Source organism: Budorcas taxicolor, chromosome 1 (genome assembly GCF_023091745.1).
Source record: "Budorcas taxicolor isolate Tak-1 chromosome 1, Takin1.1, whole genome shotgun sequence".
Taxonomy (NCBI): domain Eukaryota; kingdom Metazoa; phylum Chordata; class Mammalia; order Artiodactyla; family Bovidae; genus Budorcas; species Budorcas taxicolor.
The window spans coordinates 73,996,366-74,020,060 of NC_068910.1; the positions used below are offsets into that span (position 1 = coordinate 73,996,366).

The 23,695-nt window shown below is 42.2% G+C and overlaps 1 protein-coding gene across 1 annotated transcript in view; it reads left to right on the top strand.

Annotated features, from left to right (window-relative positions):
• The first annotated feature begins 255 nt into the window (after positions 1 to 255).
• Positions 256 to 23,695, top strand: part of ADAMTS5 (ADAM metallopeptidase with thrombospondin type 1 motif 5) — a 49,958-nt gene continuing 26,518 nt past the window's right edge. Inside the window, exons 1-2 of the mRNA XM_052642599.1 lie at positions 256 to 1,625; positions 13,612 to 13,744. Coding sequence (XP_052498559.1) covers positions 510 to 1,625; positions 13,612 to 13,744 — 1,249 coding nt within the window. The 5' untranslated portion in view covers positions 256 to 509. The remainder of the gene's footprint in view (positions 1,626 to 13,611; positions 13,745 to 23,695) is intronic.

Sequence of the window (23,695 nt, forward strand, 5' to 3'; positions counted from 1 at the left end):
GTTCCAGTAGAGTCAAGGAGACCCCCAAATAAGAAAGGAAGCCGGCTCCGGACCTGGGAACCCCGCGGCCGGCGGGTCGGGAGCAGCAAGGAGCCTGGAGGAAGGCATGCACCAGTCGCCCGCATGGTGCGCGGCACCTTCCTGACTTTTCTTGGTGCCCCGATCCTGGCCGTGTTTGGGTTTTGCCCCCTTTTCTAGTACTTGCTGAATATCCTCAACCCGGCTTTTTTTTTTTTTTTTTCCTCTTTTCCCTTTTCTTTCTTTCCTCTTCTTTCCGGAGCCCGAATCCAAACATTTTCCAAAGCAACAAAGAAAAGTTCGCACGCTGGCATCGCGGCCGGGACAGGCTGGCGCTGCTACCGGGTTCCCCCTCCCTCCGACACTAGACTCAACCTTGCAAGCAAGTGTATGTGTATCCCCACCTCCCGCCCCGGTAACTCCCTGAGCTAGTAACAAATAACCCACCAAGTGTCCCCTGGCGCGCAGCCCCTCCCCGCGGGCAGCGCACTATGCTGCTCGGGTGGGCGTCCCTGATGCTGTGCGCGCTCCGCCTGCCCCCGGTGGCCGCCGGCCCCGCCGCGGCACCTGCCCAGGATAAAGCTGGGCAGCCTCGGGCTGCTGCTGTGGCTGCGGCCGCCCAGCCCCGCGGGTGGCGGGGGGAGGAGGCGCAGGAGCCGGCCGAGCCTCCAGGCCACCCGCACCCCCTGGCGCCGCAGCGCGGGAGCCTCGGGCTCGTGCAGAACATCGACCAGCTCTACTCCGGCGGCGGCAAGGTGGGCTACCTCGTCTACGCGGGAGGTCGGCGGTTCCTCTTGGACTTAGAGAGGGACGATTCGGTGGGCGCCGCTGGCTTGGTGCCCGCAGGAGGCGGACCGAACGCGACCCGGCGCCACCGGGGCCACTGCTTCTATCGGGGCACGGTGGACGGCAGCCCGCGCTCGCTGGCGGTCTTTGACCTCTGCGGCGGCCTCGACGGCTTCTTCGCGGTCAAGCGTGCGCGCTACACCCTGCAGCCGCTGCTGCGCGGTCCCTGGGCAGAGGCGGAGGACGATGCGCGCGTCTACGGGGATGGGTCCCCGCGGATCCTGCACGTCTATACCCGCGAGGGTTTCAGCTTTGAGGCTCTGCCTCCTCGCACCAGCTGCGAGACCCACGCGTCCCCGCCAGGCGCCCGCGAGCGCCCCCCGGCGCCCCGCCGCCAGGACGGACGCTGGGCTCTGGCCCCGCAGCAGCTCCCGGGCCAGTCGGCTCCCTCGTCCGACGGGAGTCAGGGACCACGGACGTGGTGGCGGCGGCGGCGCCGCTCCATCTCCCGGGCCCGCCAGGTGGAGTTGCTCCTGGTGGCCGACGCATCCATGGCGCGGATGTACGGCCGGGGCCTCCAGCATTACCTACTGACCCTGGCCTCCATCGCCAACAAGCTGTACAGCCACGCCAGCATCGAGAACCACATCCGCCTGGTCGTGGTGAAGGTGGTGGTGCTGGGCGACAAGGACAAGAGCCTGGAGGTGAGCAAGAACGCGGCCACCACGCTCAAGAACTTCTGCAAGTGGCAGCACCAGCACAACCAGCTAGGGGATGATCACGAGGAGCACTATGACGCGGCCATCCTGTTTACTCGGGAGGTAGGTCCCGCCTGGGTGAGTGGTTGAAGCCCTGCCATAAGGAGGTAGGTCAAATGGACGGCCTTGTTGACAGCCTTCTTTCTCCCACGAACCGCCTGGCCCCGTGGGTTTGCTGATCTGCCCTTGCAGGAAACCCATGACAGCCTCCCACTGCGCTCGTGTTTTCAGAGTATAGAGTCAGCAGCAAATCAAACCTTAAACGGCCAAGTCGGGTTTAGACATCAATCCATCAGGTTGGATGTCTCCAGTCTGAGATCTGGTACCATAGAGGTGCAAATAGGATAAAATGGGCTGGGCTAGCATGCTTGGGGAAATGTGCAGGGTTCCCTGGGGAGAAGGGGAAAGCTGAGTCTGTCTTTGGAATCAGGAGTCATCTACTTTCCAATGAACCCAAAGGTAGAACTTTGGCTAACCTGATGGAAAGGGCTGTGATGGGTGATTCACTGTAGTCACTCTTATCCACCATCTTCCTCTGTAAATGCCTGACCTTCTTTCTTGAACCTCTTTCGGGACATAAGTCAAAGGAAGACTTTCTAAAGGAAGGATTCATTTTCTCATCTGGCTTTCTAATGGAGTTCTTACATATCCACCTTGGTGGAAACTTGGTTCCTTGGATGGAAGAGACAGGGAGGGCCAGCAGGGTATAGAAACCAGTCTTGTGAGGTTCCTTAGCAACGCCTTTGCCTGGTTCTTCGGTGCACAGCAAGCACTGCTAGGTTGTCCACAGCTGCCCGTCAAGGGTCACATCCAACTCGCATGTTTGGGTTTTGGATGAATGTTTCTGAAGTCCCAGAGCGGAAAGATCTGGGCAGAGAGTCAAGACATGAAGGAATGTTTTTCCAGGATTTCCCTCTTTTAAGGACAGAGGTAATGGGAGGGGAAAAAAAATGATCTTTATAGACACAAAGGTTCTGGGAGTAACCCAGTACCTATGTAGACCACCACAAAAGTGTGACATTCGTATACAGAGTCTGAGCTGGTTTTCTGCTGGTTTTGCTGGGAGCTCTGAGCCTCCGTTTTCACAGCTGTCCTCTGATTGGCAGTTTTGAGTCATGCTCTCAGATATCTGGTAAGAATGGACCTTGATAGCACATTCTTTAAGTGCTTGAGATCCATCCAGGATAGAGGAAGGATTAGAAACTTTGGAATATTATGCAAAATCATGGTACAAAGGGAACGAACAGAAATAGGACAGGAAATTCAATGACGGCTTGCAGGATGTTTCAGAATCACACAGCTCCACCACCTTATTCTCCTATTTTTACTAAGGCACTCCTGGTATGAAGGAAAAGTGTTGATAAATTTGGAGTGAAGAAACACTTGTGGTTCATGGGGTGGACATAAATGTAAACCACATGTAAATAAAGACGCTGGAGGGCAGCAGTTAGGGAGACGCCGCCAGTACAGGGTGCTTTGCAAGATGGAAAATCTTTCTCTTCATTAAGTGATCTCCTGGACAACATCCTTTAATTTTTCTGCACAACATTAATCTTTAAAATGGAAGAATATTCACTTTTGTAGCCTTCCATATGAAGTGAAGTTCTCCTGTAAAACTATCCCTTTCTTATTTGGTTTCCAGGTCTTTTTTTTTTTTTTTTTTTTTTTTTTTGGTAAGCAACTTTCCGTGTCTGGATTTCTTGCTTTGCTACATCACTAGAGGCTGCCAAGAAGGAGGCTTCAGAGAGTTTATGGAAGGAAGTTCTCCAAAGACAGAAGAAAAAATACTTTTGTAGGCATAATACTCCAAAGTGTTCCCATTGAACATAGTCATGGTGCACTTTCATTTTTAATACAAATGCAGATTCCATAATTTTTTTTAAATGAACACAAGTAGAAGACCCCATGTCTCCCTAGTTCCTGCCCTATAATTTTCCTAATTGCGTCTTAGAATAAAAAGAAAAAAAGTAAAACTAGTCAGTGATTCTAAATGATTTGTCTGTTGCCTTTTCTGGATTTGATTTGAGTAGTTAACAATTCCTATTTTCCAAGCTTTGGAATATATCAGTACCTTTTAACAGATAAGGAAGGAATAAATTAACATCTATCTTCATTTTAATAAGTACTATAAGGACTTTCATTTTTCAAGCTAGTCTACACATGGAAAATATTTTACATGGGCCCTCCCTGGCCTCCTTGCCAAGCAGAAGCAGTAAAGTAAATCTCATTTAGCTGGTGGCTGGCTCTCTGGTATATACATATAAGTTGATGAGAATCAAATATTTGAAAAGCATATTATCATGATTATATGCATCTAATTTTAAAAAGCACAATTAATTAAGGGGCTGAGAAGAATATTGCAAGAGTCTCACATAGCATTCACTAGGGAGTACTTTAAAATACAATATCAGTCTCTGGTTAATACTTCAGAGTATGGAAACCAAGGGGAACTAAAGGAGAAATGATCTGAGATCTTCAGTTTCATGGAAATCAGATATCTGGGATCTAAAGAAAAACTTTCATGGCTGTTTTTTTTTCAATGAGAAATACCCAGAGTTGGCAATAGGATCCCACTTTTACAACTCTGTTTTGAATGTAAGAAGTACGTTGCTTAGCAGCCAGACGCCAAGCCATGAAATCCATGTTTTGATGGGCTCTGAGCACTGTTCAAATTCTGTGTCCAGATGTCTTCTCCTAAATTGCTTGTTTTTCAGGCATGAAGCAAATGTGTGAGGATATGTTTTCCACCCCTGTTGACTAGCTGAGGCCACTTTAAATGCTGTGTCTAGGAGTCAGCAGAATACTGCTGGTAATTCATTTATCACACTAACAGACTTCACTGTTAGGACTGTACCCCAGCACTTGGTGCTGTCCTAATTAGAGAAACTTAGCACCAGTCACTTTTTTTTTTTGCAAGAGGAGCAGTTTTCATCCCGGAGTGGCACTTACGCTGGAATTCACACCACTTCTTCCATCAAACAGTAGAAATCCGATCACCCTAGGATTTATTTTTGCCTTCCAGAATCCTTTTCTGGTTCTTGGCTTTCTCTCTTTTTTTTTTTAAGATAGTTTCTTTAAAGACAAACTCCTAAACCCACTTTGGGGGCCATGCAATTTTTTTTAGAGAGATTAAACACCTGCCTGCTTGAGAACAAAGTGAGAAATTGTTTGTTTAATATTTTCTGCCCTCTGCACCACATCAGTGAAAGCTTGACTTTTTCACGGTTTGGAAGAGTTGGATTGAAACTGAACCAACTATCAGACTATAAAATAGAAGCAGTTCATTCATTTTCATGAATCATCAGTGTGCCAGTTAACAGGTAATTGTCTGTCAGTTAACACCTTGCTCCTATAATTGGTCTTATTTTTTAAGTATTTTTTATATTGGTGTTAGTTTCAGGTATACAGCAAAGTGATTCAATTATGCAAATACATCTGTCTATTCTTTTTCAAATTTTTTTCCCATTCAGTCTATTACATGGTGTTGAACAGAGTTCCCTGTGCTACACAGTGGGTCCTTGTTGGTTATCTGTTCCAAACATAGTAGTATGTACATGTCAATCCCAAATTGCCAATCTACATTCTGCCTTATAATGCTGTGAGGTATTATAAGGGGGACTTTTACATTGTAATGGGGACTCCACTCAGAATTACTAGCTAGCTTCTTGCAAGGTTATCATAATAGGGGGCCCTAAAAGAAGATTGGGAGCTTGGAAGAGGGAGAAGGATGAGCTTTTTCTTATTTGCTTGTAGGCTAGATTAACTGATTCTATCACACATTTGAGTTCAAATCCCATTTAAACTGACAAGGGAAGCATTCTCAAAGAATCATAGCCAATAGGTCAATTCTAACTGGTAAAAAGCTAAATAACTCAGAAATGGGAAGACAGGGAGCAGCTTCAGCCGCTCAAGTTGACATTTAAATGATAAATTATGAATTGAAAATTGCTGAGAGTAGGTCTTAAAAGTTCTACATCACAAGGGAAAAACTTTGTGATGGGTGTTAAGTAGACTTACTATGGTGATCAGTTTGCAATATATGTGTCTATTGAATCATTAGTTTGCACACCTGAAACTAACATAATGTTGTAAATAAATTATGTGCAAATTAAGTAGTTGTGAAGAATATTCCACAAAATCAAAAGCCATTAGATCAGAGACAATAAACCATGACACAGAGGATATATTTCACTGTCGTCTCTCTTAGATTCAGCTCATGCATCTGAGCACCTCCTATTTGTGAGACACATATTTAGGGAGTTGAAAGGAGTAAGAAAATATCTCATCCCTGCCCACTCTGGCTTGTCACCAAGGGAGAGGAAGCAGATATATGCCTGTTGTTGTCATTTAGTTGCTAAGTCATGTCCAACTCTCTGTGACCCCATGGACTGCAGCATGCCAGGCTCCCCTGTCCTCCACCATCTCCCATCATCCACCATTTGAGTTTGCTCAGATTCATATCCATTGAGTCAGTGATGCTGTCTAACCATCTCATCCTCTGCTGCCCTCTATTCCTCCTGCCTTCAATCTTTCCCAACATCAGGGTCTTTTCCAATGAATCAGCTCTTCGCATTAGGTGGTTGAAGTATTGGAGCTTCAGCCTCAGAATCAGTCCTTTCAATGAATATTCAGGACTGATTTCCTTTAGGATGAACTGGTTGGATCTCCTTCCAGTCCAAGGGACTCTCAAGAGTCTTCTCCAGCACCATAATTCGAAAGCATCAATTCTTCCAGTGCTCAGCCTTCTTCATGGTCCAAATCCCACATCTGTACATGAGTACTGGAAAAAACATTGCTATGACTATATGGACCTTTGTGGCTTACGTGTATATGTATGTGCTGTGCCTGCAAGCTAAGTTGTTTCAGTTGATGCAGTGGATTATAGCCTGTCCATGGGATTCTCCAAGCAAGAATGCTGGAGTGAGTTGCCTCACCCTCCTCCAGGGGATCTTTTCAATCCAGGGATCAAATGCACCTGTCCTACACTGGCAAGCTTGTCCTTTACCACTGGTGCTCCCTGGGAAGCTCACATGTATGCATATATCACTCTAATATTAGGAAAGCTCTAATAATTGCTGCAACTGAGCTATAAACAAAAGCTGAGAAAGGAAAGAGAAGGGATCTTTATACAGGCTTTATTGTAAATGAAGAATTGAATTGGTTGTCAAAGGATGGATAGATTTTATTTGGATTCAACCAGCTTTTGTTGAGCATTTCATAAGATGCTATTCATAGTCATAAATCATTTAAAAGTTAACTCTTTCAACAATCTGCATGCATCTGATCCTATTATCATTTGACAGATAAGGACATACAGCTGACAAATGGCTGAGAGGGAAGTTGTCCTATTAAGTGGCCTCTAACATAAAAATATTACAATGAATTTATGCAAACATTCAATATATTTCCAATAGGCAAAGGGGGATTCAGAGGTTTGAAAAGTGGCCCTTTTCCTAAGAATCCTAATGTAGGAAACAGAAAAGGAAGTAGATGGTTGTTATACAGTGTGATGATGTTTTAATAAATGTGGTCATTAAATGTCATAGGAGTACATTAGAAGGTAGCCTAACCCATCTGAGTTCAGTTTGTAAGAAAGAGGAGAATTAACCAGATCCATAAGGAGGATATAGGCATTGTAGAAACACCAGATTAATTCTTGGAGTTGCCCACAAGCAGCATGGCAATCGCGGGAAATATGATAAGGTTTAGGTATGAAAGAAAGGACAGGGGCTTCCCAGGTGGCACTCATGGTAAAGAACCCGCCTGCCAATTCAAGAGACACAGGAGACACAGGAGACTAAGGTTTGATCCCTGAGTCAGAAAGATGCCTTGGAGGGGGGAGTAGCAACCCACTCCAGTATTCTTGCCTGAAAAATCCTATGGACAGAGGAGCTTGGCTGGCTACAGTCCATAGGATCACAGAGAGTTGGACAGGACTGAAGCTACTTAGCACCCAGCACGACATCAGGATGCTAAAATGTAACCTACTGTAGCGTATAGGTAGGGATCTCACAGGAGACAAAGGACCCTTTAAAAGCCTTAAGTGATAGGAAGGAACAATGAAAGGAGTGAGAAAGAGAGGACAGCTACCTGAGACATTTGGGACTCACTATGACCAATCTGATGTGGCAGTGAGGACAGGCAAGTTAATGAGGTCACCAGGTGTCTTATCCATCACGTTCAGCTTCTTTTCTGGAATATCTTTCTCAGTGTTTCATATGTATTGCACTGCACCTGTAGATTATTGAATCTCACCAGGCATACCATAGAGATAAAGATTATGCTTCCCAGGTGGCTCAGTGGTAAAGGATACACCTGCCAATACAGGGACTGCAGGAGACATGAGTTGATCCCTTGGTTGGAAAGATCCCCTGGAGGAGGAAATAGTAACCCACTCCAGTATTCTTGCCAGGAAAATTCCAGAACAGAGTAGCCTGGTGGGCTATAGTCCATGGGGTCACAAAGAGTCAGACATGACCAAGAGACTAACACTTTCACTTTTTTTTTTTTAACATTGTTGGACATCTTTTCATCCCTCAAGATCCAGTGACCTCCTTTGAGACACCTTCATTGATTTCCCCAAGGAGAGTGTGTCATTCCTCTTCTGAAATCCCTCAATAATCTGTTCAGTCTGCCCCCCTCTTGACATGTCTAAATCGTGTCACGTTTCTTAACCGTTGAGATCAGATCTTGTTTTATTTATTTGCTATACTGTCAGCACTTAGTACAGTGTCTGGCAGGTTGTGACCACACAGTAATTGTTTTAGGAATAAGTGTACCCAGGTCCCTTGGTCCCTAATCCAGCAGGGCTCGCTGTGTTTTGTGTCACCTAGCTATGTCCAGAAGCACAGATGGAGATTGCATAACATGGGACATCGTCTTGTTCGGCTTAATAGACCCAAATAATGTAGTCTATGCTGAGGTCCACATAAGACCCTCTGTTATTGGGGGATGCCATTTAGATAGCCAGAGAGGGGACACCTCAAGAATCAGATCCAGGGGAATTTCCCCGGCGGTCTAGTGGTTAAGACCTCACCTTCCAAGGCAGGGGGTGTCGGTTCGATCCCTGGCCAGGGAACTAAGATCCCACATTCGTAGAGGCCAAAATACCAAAACATAAAACAAAAGCAGTATTATAACAAATTCAATAAAGACTTTAAAAAGGCTCCACATCAAAAACATCTCAAAAGAAAAGGATCCCACAGGAAAAATATGAATTATGATGAATAAGCATGTATCTGAGTTATGGCCATAATATGTACCACACCCTTTTCTCCTATCAATAATTCTCCTTCATTAAGAACTGGGCAGGCAGATAGGCAGACACACAAGGCTACATAAACCCTCTTCTCTGCCCTTCCCTTGAGCTCCAGGCTTGTCCTCATGTGTGTGCTCAGTGGCTCAGTTGTGTCCAACTCTTTGCAACCCCATGGACTATAGCCAGTCAGGCTTCTCTGTCTATGGCATTCTCCAGGCAAGAATACTGGAGTGGGCTGCCATTCCCTCCTCCAGAGGATCTTCCTGACCCAGGGATCGAACTTTCATCTCCTGCATTGGCAGGCAGATTCTTTACCACGGAGCCCCCAGGGAAGCCCAAGCTTTTCCTTATCAGAGGTAATATCTGTATAAATATTTAATAGAAAGTACTTTTACAAACACTGGGAGAAGCAAAGCTAAGTATCTCTTCACCACAACTGTCGAGCACTTCAACAGCAATGACCAGCCAATCAACAATAGGTAGGGGTCTAGCTGAAAAGCCATGAGAAACCCAGACAGCGCATTACAAAGCAGAGACGTTCCTCTGCCAGTCTTTCCAGTAGTCCTGTATGGATGTGAGAGTTGGACTATAAAGAAAGCTGAGTGCTGAAGAATTGATGCTTTTGAACTGTGGTGTTGGAGAAGACTCTTGAGAGTCCCTTGGACTGCAAGGAGATCCACCAGTCCATCCTAAAGGAGCTCAGTCCTGAATATTCATTGGAAGGACTGATGCTGAAGCTGAAACTTCAATACTTTGGCCACCTGATGTGAAGAATTGACTCATTTGGAAAAGACCATGATGCTGGGAAAGATTGAGGGCAGGAGGAGAAGAGGGTGACAGAGGATGAGATGGTTGGATGGCATCACCGACTCGATAGACATGAGTTTTTGTAAACTCTGGGAGTTGGTGATGGACAGGGAGGCCTGGTGTGCTGCAGTCCACGAGGTTGCAAAGAGTCAGACATGACAGAGCGACTGAACTGAACTGAACTGAAGTTAACTGAGTTAGTTAACTCCAGATTCCCCCTTACAAAGCACTCTGCCTTCATTCTGGCTGCTGTTCTGCAGATGTCATCAAATCTGCTCTTATCTGCCTCCATGTTGCCTTCCTTCCCTTAGCTCGTTTGTGCTGCCTGAGAGACCAGTCTCCCCTACATCGCTTGCTGTTACTTCCAGTTTGCACATTCATGTCTACTTCGTTCCTTTTCCCCACCCAGTACCAATCACTTTGATTTTCCAGGTTGTATTAGCCTCTAGGCATCTGCATTTCAAGGTAGCATCTTTGCTGGCTCCCTGCTCCCTGCTCCATCTGCAAGAATAGGTCTGGGACACTGTGAGTCCTTCTAAACTCCATGATGAATCACAGATACTGCCATATTCATGATATTGTAAATGGCCACCCCTAGTCACCATGTCAGTGACCTCTCTGTCAAGCTTTCCCTGGTCTTGCTGACCATTTCAGCTCTATTTTAGGTACAGTGTCCCAGTCCTGTCCCCCAGCCAGGGACACCCCAGAAGCCCACTGGTTAAATCTCTGCATGCTCTTGCAACCCTTACCTTGTATTAAATTTTCCATTGCATCATTGTCTATACACATCAATATCATGAAATCAGTACTGTTTAAAAAGAGCCATCTTTAACATAACAGATATAACCTACCTTCAGATTTACACTGACTAAGCAGAAAAATCCTTGTCAGCACTCTAATCCATTCAACTCTTATGTGGATACCTTTTGTGATTTCCATTCCCTTAGTACCTCCTACCTCTAGTTTTGAAAGATAGATGAATGGGTGAACAGACAGGTAGATAGGTAGACATGCTGTTGTCTCACTAGAATACTTAATCCTGCTCTGAAGTAAACAAAAACACCTATAAACATCAAATAAGCTTTGCACCTGTAAATGTTGTTATAAATTATCATCAGAAAATAGAGACGAGTTTGATGTGTTATATTCTTAATAATTTGATGCACAAGTTCAGTTTTAGTGCATTGGAGTGAACATTGGATCACAGAGAAGTACAGGCATTCATTGTCAGTCTTGAGGAAGACACCATTACTGGGCTGCCATGATTTGAAACTGCGTAAGTAAAATGGAAAGGTTGACAGTTCACATAATTACAGTTACAGAAATAAAGACTGTGGCTATGCAGTCAAGGAGTTTAATCAATGTGATTTAAAAAAAAAAAACTGCTTTTGTTCATAATTTTGTCACATGTACAAATTTCCATGGCAGAGGGCCAAATGCATTTAATGCAATTCAAGAATGACAAGGAGGGTTGATGGGCTCTAATGAGCAATTGATTATCAGTAAACAGAGAGAGATGAAGAATCCACAATAAACTCTGTGTAGAATAAGAGGTCATTTCCATTAGCTGTGACTCTTCATCCAAGCTTATTAATGAAGTAAAGTGTAAGAAGGGGAAACATTTGTTAGATTTTGTCATTTGAAGATAATAACCCCAAACTTTGAAGGTAAACATAAATCCTGGTTTAAAAAAAATTTGCATGTGCAGAAATAACCTACAGTGTCCACCAATTCACTTAAACCATGACCCAGGTCTTTGGTCTTAAAGCTACTAAAATGACCAGAGGAAAAAAATGGATTAAAACATGCATTCTACTATACAATTATCTTAAAGACCGATTGTTATGCAAACGTGTGTTCTAATTTCAATTTTAAAAACTACTAATTTGTTCTCAACAGTAGTAATTTGACATCCCACAGGATGGCATATGAGGATACCCAGCAGACTTTGGGAGGCTATTGTTGGTTTGGTGACTCGATTCACCAAAGCTACTTGGCTGAGATTTCCACTGTCTGAAGTTGTAATGACATGGCGGCCACAGTGCAGTTCATCACAGCTGGGATCTCATGGGGAACACAATAAGGATCTGAAAAAGTACTAGGGAGATTGTAGCGCATATCTTTTAAATATTATTCACCTTGGCTGGACTTCCATCCAGCAAAATAGAGAAGAGTTAGAAGAGTATGTAGACATTAACTAGGCGGCATTGGTTATATAGTAGTAACATCTCCTGTTGGCTTCCTGGAGTCTGTTGCAGCTTGTTAGCATACAGCATATTAAACATGTGTGACAATGTTCAGTAAGGCAAAAACCCACATAAGATAAACATCTTTTCTCTTCATCCTGGTAGAATAAAAATATTAGCTTATGTCACCAAAATATAAATGAACAAAAAATAAAGGTGTGTGAGGTCTACATTGCATCTGACTATATGTCAGAATTCACCTTCAATTAAGCAAATGTTTGTTGAGTTCCCGTTGAAAGTCAGACATTGTGGTAGTTCAAGACACAAAGATAATAACTGCAATAGAAAGAACAATTTCAATTAGTAAAAAGTCATCTTTCATAGTAATCAGTATTTTATAAAACTCTTCTGCTGTTATTCACTTATGGCTTCTTTGATTGATAGAAATATACACACTCTCAATTCATTTTCATTGAAAACAGGAGTCAAATACAAGAAAAGCTAATGTCCATTAATATTCAAATAACATTTAGTGGAAAGTTTATCATTACAAATCTATATCATACATTTTGGCTTCTATTTTCTCTTTATGCTTCATAATTTAAAATTGTCTTGTTGGTGTCTCTTTCATCTAATTTGACCATCTTAACCATTAGTAATGGGCTTCCCTTGTGGCTCAGCTGGTAAAGAATCCTGCAGTGTGGGAGACCTGGGTTGGGAAGATCCTCTGGAGAAAGGAAGGGCTACCCACTCCAGTATTCTGGCCTGGAGACAGTCCATGGGGTCGCAAAGAGTCGGACATGACTGAGCGACTTTCACAACCATTAGTGAGATGTGATCGTGTTCTCCTTTGAGAAACTCTTATAAGCTATACAACTTCTCACCAGACAAATGCATACACTCATTTGTATAAATACAATATATTACAGGGGCTTCCCAGGTGGCACTAGTGGTAAAATTCTGCCTGCCAATTCAGGAGACTCAAAAGACTTGGGTTCAATCCCTCGGTTGGGAAGATCCCCTGGAGGAGGAAATGGTAACCCACTCCAGTATTCTTGTCTGGAAAATTCCATGGACAGGGGAGCCTGGTGGGCTACAGTCCATGGGGCCACAAAGAGGCAGGCATGACTGAGTGACTGAGCACCCACAATATGTTACCTATATTTTCTGAGGATTGATCAGATTGAGAAACACTACATTAAACGCTATGGGAAAGATTGTATACATTTCTGAAGAAACAATCTATGAAATTACCACTGGATTTGGAAATTGAGATGATCTTTTGAGGAATTACCCTCATACATTAAAACTTAGTTTCCTATCCAAATGACTGAGAAATTTATATTCTTCCATAAATAGGTGGCAGAATTGTAGTTTTGCCCCTGTGATGGAAAATAAATTATTACGTTTGACTTCTGATACATTTAACATGAATTTAGGTCAGAATATTAAGACTTTCTTAAGCATGACCCTATGTGAAAATGATTCATAACATACGTGCCTACATTTACATGATACAGCTTTGTTAAGACTGTGGCTACTTTTGTACCGGACAAGCCACAGTCCTGGACATCTTTAAAAATGTAATTGAGTCCCATCATCTTTCTGTGTTTCTGGGGCCCAGAGAAGCTTAGCAGAGTCAATGCCATTAGTTTGTCTTTGGACCATTTCCAGAGCTGAGCAGGTGATACCATAAACAAATCCCAGTGTTGACATTTGGAGTGAGCAAGTGGTTCTACAAGGTGGCTCCTTCTGGATGTAAATTGACTTTAATGATTTCTTTCTTTCTCCTGGGCAGGATTTATGTGGGCATCATTCATGTGACACCCTGGGAATGGCAGACGTTGGGACCATATGCTCTCCTGAGCGCAGCTGTGCGGTGATTGAAGACGATGGCCTCCATGCAGCCTTCACCGTGGCTCACGAAATTGGTATGCAGCGTCTTTTCTCTTCCCTGGCCAAATCAAACACTTTTAACAGCTGCAACAGGAACCGGCATACTTGGCAATTAATTCCAGATTTCTCCTGGTTCGGATAACCCTTGGGGATTATATTTGTTTATATTTGCCCTTTTAGGGTTAACTCCTAAAAGGGACGGAAACCAAAGTTAGGCACACGTGGTGGAGACTTCCTTTCTGTTGGTGCCATTTAAAAGTTTAAGAGAAAGTTACTACTGCCACTGTCTTGTAAAGTGTCCACCCAGGACCTGATGAGATAAAATCTGTCACAGTTGACAATGGAATGCAGAGATGTTTGTCTTAGAAATTACTCTGTGGACTCATCCAAGGCAAATCAATTTACACAGAAATTCATCAGGTTTTATTCCACTGTCAGTGATACATCGACTCCTGGCAAAGGTAATCAATAGCTTATGGTCACCATTCCAGTCTTGTTTTTAAGAAGGAAAGCAAATGAAACAAAACCTGTCACCAGGGTTGATTGTAAAGTGTTCCTTACCTGGTGACATTAAGAAATTCATTTCAATCCTGAAACTGGAAATGTTAGACTAAATGTGACAAATATCCCAGCATTAGGAATATGTGTTTTGTAATCACTGACCGAGGCTACTAGACATATAAGAAGTTAATTCACTATTTAGGATTAGATTTTAGAATTAGATAACATCTGCGCTCAGTTCTTGCCAAAGTACTTTCTGCCTGTGTGCTGTTGGTCTGATGATTTAAACTCTGAGCTTCAGTTTTCATATCTGAAATATAGAAATAATAGTGCCTGTTTCATTGAATTAGTTCAGGGACCAAGTTGGGTAAATTATAGATACCAGCTGTTATTTGTATTCATATACACTTCTGTTTGCTTTTTAATTAACTAATTGATTTATTTTTTAAAGGTACCACCTTTTAGCATTGTCTTTTTGGGGACAAAGTATGGTGCAAATTATTGTACCTTTTGCTGTATTTTATTAAACAGATGTAGTTTTCTTAAGCTAACACAGTAATTTTAAAGTAGAAATTAAAACTTTTCTTCCACTTTAGTAGGCAAAGAACATTTCACAATGTGCTGATTTTTGGCCACTATGTTTTCTTTGGGGACTTAACTTCACATCAAAAGTGCAATTGCATAAGTCCATTTATTAGAGCAGTAACATAAAAATTAGTAGTTAAATTCCAATTAATATGTATTAATCATGATCTTAATTTTCTTAACTGACACTCTTCTTACCACCTAAGCAAAAAATAATAATAATAACATCTTAATGTAAATAACTGTCCAATAGCATCACTGATCACAATCCAATTTAACACTTTGTTAATTGAGCCTCTTCGAGATGGACTCCCAGCTCCATCTCCATGTTCTCAGTTTTATCTCAGACAAGAGATTCAGACAACGAGTCCCCGTTTTTTCTCTAGAAGGTAGACCAATAATGAATGAGACGGCTCTCTGGTGACTGCACTGCTGTTGCTGCTGCTAAGTCGCTAGAAGACCTCATATGGCTGCAAATATTTTTAAAACACAGCTGCCATTTGAACTTCAGGGCTGGGATTATGCCTTCACCTATGTCTCACTCTTGCCTATTAAACTGATTGATAAAAATACAGCCTAACATCAGTCTTTCATCAATATTTATTACATATATATTTATGTGCACAAGTGAGTAAGTGGGAGAAACACAAGAGCCACTCAAGGCAATATTCTGATTTTTCAGCAAAGCTAAGAAGAATAAATTCAAATGCTCAAAAGCATTGTAATTACCCAGACATGATTTTAAAAGTACACCTGTATTTAATCACCATTATTCGGAATTAGAGAAGTTCCATAAGGAAAGTTCTAAGCCCTGGTAGGCAGATGCTGGTTAAGGAATGATGAGGGATAAGCAACAAAGTGGAATTGTGGCATCAACCACCATAAGCCCTAATACTGACCTTCTGAAAAAGAGAGTTCAGATTCCTTGAAGGATGGGCTTTCTTCCTTCAATCCTCTTGTTGTTGTTGTTCAGTTGCTAAGTTGTGTCCAACTCTTTGGACCCCATGAACTGCAGCACGCCAGGCTTCCATGTCCTTCAGTATCTTCCAGAGTTTGCACAAACTCATGTCCACTGAGGCAGTGTTGCCATCCAGCCATCTCGTCCTCTATCACCCCCTTCTCCTCTTGCCTTCAATCTTTCCCAGCATCGGGATCTTTTCCAATGAGTCAGCTCTTTGCATCAGGTGGTCAAAGTATTGGAATTTCAGCTTCAGCGTCAGTCCTTCCAATGAATATTCAGGGTTGATTTTCTTTCAGATTGACTGGTTAGATCTCCTTGCCGTCCAAGGGCCTCTCAAAATTCTTCTCCAGCACCACAGTTCGAAAGCATCAATTCTTCGGCACTCAGCCTTCTTTATGGTCCAACTAGTGATCTATTTTCACACATTGACAGCATCTGGGAGGTTTCTTTGTAAGGGAACCACAGCGGCAGTAAATGCAGCTTCTTTGAAGTTTCATGGACCCTCAAAGCAACCGAATTGAAATGAAGAACCTTCTAGCACCACCTTTCTCAGCCCTCCTGAGTTCCTACACCAAGGGATTACACGGGCAGATACAGCAGAGAGGTAGGAAGCCAGATGCTAATGAGAACAGGTGTTTTATTAAAACTGTTTACGTACAATAAGAACATTTCTTTCCTTAAGGGGACATGGTTCTACAAGAGAATAATGTGGGAGAAATGTGGGTTTCTCTGCAAAAAAATCACACCTAAATCTTTGCTGTCTGACTACACTCCATGTTCCTTTTAATTTCTTGATTGGACCATTTCTATGTACTTCTTTAGAATTCTCTGTAATTTATTCTCCAATAAAACAGTGCCTACTTCATTTCTCTTTATGTGTCACATATGGCCTAATCTGAGAAATGTAAGATCTGGGGATAGGGGAATATGGGTTTAATTTCCCTTTCATAAGGAATCTGGCTTTCATTCATTTTGTTTTCTAATTGCTTTATTATTCTTTAATTTCACTTTTCACCTAAATATTGTGAACACGTGTTATAAAGTATGAGCCTTAAAAATTGTAGCAAAGATAACCTTACAAAATGTTTCCTAATCATCTGTATACAATTACAGAGCTTTGCCTTTGCAGCCAGTGTGCTCTTGGGTCATGGAGTTCCCTGTTCTGTTTCCAGCGCTTTATTTTTAGGTTGTTGTTTTTAGCCATCAGCCTGAGTTTACTATGCTCTGGATTCTAATTCTACTCTGTTCTTCTATGTAATTTCCTCCCTTTTTACTAGACATTTACTACTTTCCAGATCTGGAGGTTATATCCAGGCTACATATGGTGATAAAGTGCCACTGTGAAACCTCAGTTTTGCCAGTGTTTTGAATTTGCTTGAGTCTATTCCAAAATGAACAATTTGCTTCGTGTGTATGGTAAATATGTTTCTGTGCACAATACATAAGCTGTGGAGAAAATTTCCAGGATGTTCCCATGATTTTTCTACTTTATTTCATCTATCAGCAATGAAAGGTATAATTAAGAATCAGTTCAGTTCAGTCACTCAGTTGTGTCCACTTCTTTGTGACCCCATAGACTGCAGCATGCCAGGCCTCCCTGTCCATCACCAACTTCCAGAGCTTGCTCAAATTGATGTTCATCAAGTCGGTGATGCCATACAACCATCTCATCTTCTATCATCCCCTTCTCCTCCTCCCGTCAATCTTGCCCAGCATCAGGGTCTTTTCCAATGAATCAGTTAGTTCTTTACAGCAGGTGGCCAAAGTATTGGAGCTTTAGCTTCAGCATCAGTCCTTCCAGTGAATAATCAGGACCAATTTCCTTTAGAATTCACTGGCTTGATCTCCTTGCAGGCCAAGGGACTCGCAAGAGTCTTCTCCAGCACCACAGTTCAAAAGCATCAATTCGTCAGCACTCAGCTTTCTTTGTGGTCCAAATCTCATATCCCCACATGACTACTGGAAAAACCATAGCTTTGACTAGATGGACCTTTGTTGGCAAAGTAATGTCTCTGGTTTTTAATACGCTCTCTAGGTTGGTCATAGTTTTTCTTCCAAGGAGCAAGTGTCATTTAATTTCATGACTTCAGTCACCATCTGCAATGATTTTGGAGCCCAAGAAAATAGTCTGTCACAGTTTCCACTGTTTTCCCATCTATTTGCCATGAAGTGATGGGACTGGATGCCACTCTCTTAGTTTTTTGAATGTTGAGTTTTAAGCCAGCTTTTTCACTCTCCTCTTTCATCAAGAGGCTTTTTAGTTCCTCTTTACTTTCTGCTATAAGAGTGGTGTTATCTGCATACCTGAGGTTATTGATGTTTCTCCCAGCAATCTTGATTCCAGCTTGTGCTTCATCCAGCCTGGCATTTCGCATGATATACTCTGCATGTAAGTTCACTTTTATTAACTGGTTTAGCTTCTCATGGTATTCTCTAGTCACTTCCTATTTCTATACAATAAGGGTTTAAAACACAGTCTTGAGAACATAAAATTTTTTGTTCTTTTTTAATAATTTATTTACTTGGGTCTTAGTTTCTTTGTGCAGGATCTTTCATCAGGGTCCACAGGCTATGAAGTGTGCAGGCTCAGTAGCTCTGCAGACATGTGGGATCACAGTTTCCCAGACCAGGGATCCAACCCACATCCCTTGCATTGTAATGTGGATTCTTTAAGCACTGAGTAATCAGCAAAGTCCCCCAAAGGTTTTTTTGTTGTTGTTCTTTTACTCACTTTTACTTGCTCTTTCACTCAGTCCATTGAAACATGTCCCTTCATTGAAAATTATCATGTAAGACAGAGGCAAGCCTTAAGTCTTTATCTTGTACTTTTTCTGTCCATGATGTTAAAGTCATAATGAAGTGACTTAAATGAACAGTCCTGAGAAGTGAGGCTTCTTGTGCCACGTGTGAATGGGAATACTTCTCTTTTCCTGCTTTCCAGTTCCTTCCTAACAGAAAGCTAGATTTTGGAGACACAGTCCACTGGTGTCAATACAGCTTCCTGGAAAATAGATTTTGATGCATCTTGACACTGCCTAGGCAGTAAAGAATTGCCTTACTGCCTGCCTTCTTGCCATCTTATAGCAAGGTCAACATCGAGTAAAGTGTTAGGATCTTTGAGAAAGTTTTTTAAACTATCAAGAGCATGGTTCCCATCCCTGGACTATGGGTGGAGGTAAGAATGTGACTATAGTGTTTTACAATCCAAATGTGAGCTGTAGCAAGTTTCAAGTGAATGTAAGTTTACATTTAGAGTTTATGTTTTTAAGTTGTCAAACTTTTATTATGGGCTTGTAATAATGATTTCACCTGCTGCACACATGGTTCTCCAATATAATAATTTTATTGATGTTGGGCCAGCCTCTAATGTGCTAGGGGAGCCATCTGATTTTATTTAGACTCATGAAATCCGTAGTTTGCAAACAGGCTGAAGCTCTGCCTTAGAGTGGTTAATTATAAAATGTGCTAAGTGAATCTCTCCATCATGAAAGACTCCAAAAATGCTTCCTAAGCTAAAATCAGGCCCAAAAAGAGTCAGGGCCAGATAGTCAGCTGGAAACTTAGGAAGCGGTGGAAACACAACAGTATGGCTGCCTGTGATTTGCTGAGGTCTGAGCGAGTGCTCTGGTTCTGTTGATCTGCGTGTGACTCTGCCCCCGCCATCGATTAGATTAAACGAGGCCATGTTTTGAAAGGCTGCAGAGGCCCTGGAAACACCATAGACCAAAGCCAAGTACACAGAATCAGATGTCAGGACCGGCTGTGAGATGTGAGGTGAAAGGAAGCCAGGATTCAACTTGGTATTTACCCTCAAAACCCATAGCTTTAATCAACATGAACTGAGCTTTTTTTTTTTCTGTCCGGTTTGGAGCAGTGCCATACTGTGTCTTTCTTGGCCCCTAGATGAAAGGTGGGAATAGGTCTTTGCTCCATGTCCAGAAGCAGCATTGAAAGATGTAGTTTTAGTATCAGTTGGTTTGTTTTGAAATCAAATCCCAATTCATATTTCTCTAGGGAAAGCCTATGGGTTGTCTGCCATGGGTATGGAAAGCCAACAAGTTGAAGGTAATATAAAATAAATATATCACACACAATGTGTAATTTTTTTTTTTCCTTCTTAGGATTAGAAAATTTCCCCTTGTCTCCCAAATTGAGTGTCTGATTATCAGACATTAATAATCTAGTGTCTACTAATCAGACACACTAATCTAGCATCTGGTAATCAGAATTTATCAAAAACTACATAAGATTAAACTACTCGTAAGTTAAAATTGTAACAAACCCAAGATATCAGTGAGAACAATAAAGTTCAGTAACAATCACTGGGCCTTTATATTTCTCAGGCACATTTTCTAAGCACTTTGCAACTTTTATATCCTTAAAGCCTCACAAAATCCCATGAGGTGAGTACTATTAATGAGTCACCCAAGAAAGGAGGATGCTGACACACAGAGAAGTCTCTAAACTGATCTAAGGTCAACAACTAGGTATACTGCTTGGGGAAAAGTTAAATCCAGTTTGTCTGGCTCCAGAGCCCAAAATTTGGATGCTATGCTAGAATGGCTTGTTAGGGTCCCTTTTGAAAGATAGTCTTGAATTTGAATCAGAAGGATATTGACACAGCTATTTATAAGGTGAAAAAAATTTATTTTCTTCCTTCTAAATTACATCACTGATATAACATTTAGCATTTGTGTTTAGGGCTTCCCTAGTGGCTTAGATGGTAAAGAATCTGCCTGCCAATGCCGGAGACCCAGGTTCAGTCCCTGAGTCAGGAAGACCCCCTGGAGAAGGGAATAGCTACCCAGTCCAGTATTCTTGCCTGGAGAATTCCATGGACAGAGAACCTTGGCAGGCTACAATCCATGGGATCACAAAGAGTTAGACAGGTCTGGGTAACTAACACAAATGTTTTTAAATGGGAGTTTAAGAGTTTTATCACTTCTCTTAAGGATTTGCATTTGAATAGATGTGTAGGATCCAATTATTGGGGCTCCTGGTTTCCTTCACCAAGGATTCTAGGTCCTGATGCCCTGTGAGTTTTTGACTCCCTTTCCAACCCCTGCCAAGACCTTCCTGAACCTTAATAATCCCAGCTGGAAAATTAGGTAAAAATAAAAACATGACCTCATTAAGAAACAGATGCTTCATGAGCAAGGCTTTCTTAAGTAAACACATGACAGAGCTTTTTGTGACATTTTTTTAGGATGTGATGCTGTGGCCCCTTGCCTATTGGCCGGTTTGGGGTCAGGACACAAGAGCTTGAAGTTCTGTTTAATTTACAGACCAAAGTTTAGAAAAACAACCCGATTTCCTTCCTGAGGTTAATATTATAAATCAGCCCTGGTTGTACAGTAATACCTGAGTTGAATAAGAAGCTAAACCAGCATTTTCCTGTAATGTGTCTTCACCAGGGTGTCCCTTATTTTGGATTTTCTGACACCAAATTCATGCATGAATTTAAGGAGGCAAGATGCTATTTAAAATCTACATTGTAAATATCCAAGATGAAATTGATTTAATGAAATTCTGCCTATGTACCAATTTTAAAAAATGATTGTTGTCCAAAAAAAAGTTACCAGGTGACTAATAGTTTGCTGTTTCTGAACTAACACTTATAACTCAGACTCTTACCCTACAGACTTTGCTTTGACATAATTTACCCGAAACTCATTTCCTCTACATAATTCAAATAAACTCTTCCCTGAGGTTACTTTGTATGATGGGCACTCATTAGCAGGACTGTCACGTTTATGACATGGTTTAATATCTGTTAAGAATAGATGGGTATTTTCTACAGAAGCCCTTATAATTTACACCTGGATTTTTACTAATGATTTCAAACATCAAGATACAGTTGTAAGGGCTGCATCACTTGGGAAAATAATGAATTGGACCCCCACATCACTGTAAATTTCACTCTGACTTCTGTAATACTTTTTTAAGAAATTTAGTGTATGAATGCCATTAACAAACTCACCCACTGCCTAAGTGTTTGGTCTGTAACTGTGTTGGGATTTTACGTGAGAAGTGGCTCCCAATTACATCACTCAAGAATTAAAGATTCACAAAGAAAGATAGCATTGTAAATAGGGTGCTTAACTTAGTTAAGGCAAACAAACTGCTCTTCAATGTTTTGCACGTCTACTGATTACAAATGGTTCCGTATACAAATGCTAATGCTTCCCTGAAGCAAGACTTTGGAACCTCTCCTTTAAACCCAGATCTTGAATTGTGGTCCTTAATCCATATCAGCCTTGCCCCCTCACTAGGATTTTTCACATCCTGTTTTAGTAAAGGAGCTTGGTAGAACTTCCTCAAATCTCTTCCCTTACCTTTCAAAACTGCCTTGAATCTTGAATTCACTCTTTCCCATACTTGGCCTAGAGAAAGAAGTATCTATGTCTTTCTAAGGGAAAGAACTGCCTTTCTCTGTGACTTTCTGGATCCTATCTCCCGGACTCCTTCTCGATCTTATGCTAAGTCACTTCAGTTGTGTCCAACTCTGTGAGACTCTATGGACTGTAGCCTGCCAGGCTCCTCCATCCATGGATTTTCCCAAGCAAGATTACTGGAGTGGGTTGCCATTTCCTATTCCAGAGGATCTTCCTGATGCAGGGATTGAACGTGCATCTCTTCTATTTCCTGCATTGACAAGCAGGTTCTTTACCACCAGCTCCACCTGAAAGCCCACCCTTCATCTAACTCTGGTTTGCATTGCTCAAAAAACTCATCATAAAAAATCCTTTTGATGAAAACAGTACATTATTTTAGGAGATGTCAACATTTTCCCTGACACTGTTTTGTCCTCTGGGGCACATGTGTTTAAATCTCAGCTTCACTAATCCTGCTCAAGGCTGCTTGTGGGAGAAGCGATTACTCTCTAATCCATGCCTGTCATTTTGCACATCTCTTTGGATGATTTAGGAACAGATTCTCGCTGGAAAAGGCCATCGGTGACATCATGATAAATTCTGGTCAAGCCCTTCACAACATCTACTTAAAATGTGTTGTTGTCAGTTGCGACAGAACATTCGAAATTTCCTAGGTTCCAGGCTTTTCTCTGTTAATAAGCATGTGGTTTCTAATATGAGTGTCCCTAGAAAATAACTTATGCTTTTATTTGTATCTTGGCACTCTAGGGCTCAAAGACACAGGGTGATTTCAGGCTGACGTTAGGTGTTCTAGCTTAATGATGAGGGGAATCACATTTGAGAATGCCATTTCTTTGGCTGTCCGCAGACTTTAGTATGCCTGTCACGTCTCTCCTGAAGACTGTCCAGACATCCCGCACATTGTTCTTCCATTTCAGTCCCTCTCCAGCTTCTGAAGGGAAGTCACGTGGGTCTCTCTCGCTGTGCTCTGGATCCAGCTCCTGTGGCACTGGCTGCCTGTTTCTCTGGGTGCTGAAACGGTCTTCACATCGCCCGTGATTCTCCTTGTCCTGGGGAGAGCATTCCTCTCCTAGCCAGCTGACAGGCTTTCTTCACGGAGAACAGAACATTCATCCTCGCTCCAAGGAATCTGTCTCTCTCAGTTGACCCGCAAGCAGTCCCTTTCTGACTGACTCTGGGAGATCTTATAAAATTCACTTCTCCATTCAGCTCTTGCCAAAGTGGACCTCTGATCTGTTCATGTCCAGAGTAGCTGTCTTTTCTAATGACCGTATACCTGTGTCTTCAGCAACAAGTTATCACATGGATAAATTAGCAATTCAGAGGCCAAAGAGTCTGCCAAAAAGATTCATTTAAAAAGACCAGAGCTTCTTAAAATAAATTGCTTTGCTTTCATAATTGATATTTAGCACATAGACATCACCATTATGTATAAAAGAAAAAAATAGAGGTAGTTTCCTTGGCCCCTCAAAGTGAATTTGGTGTCTACCATGTGGCTTGTATTTAAATGAAATATCTAAAGTATAGCATCCAGATGAAGTGAG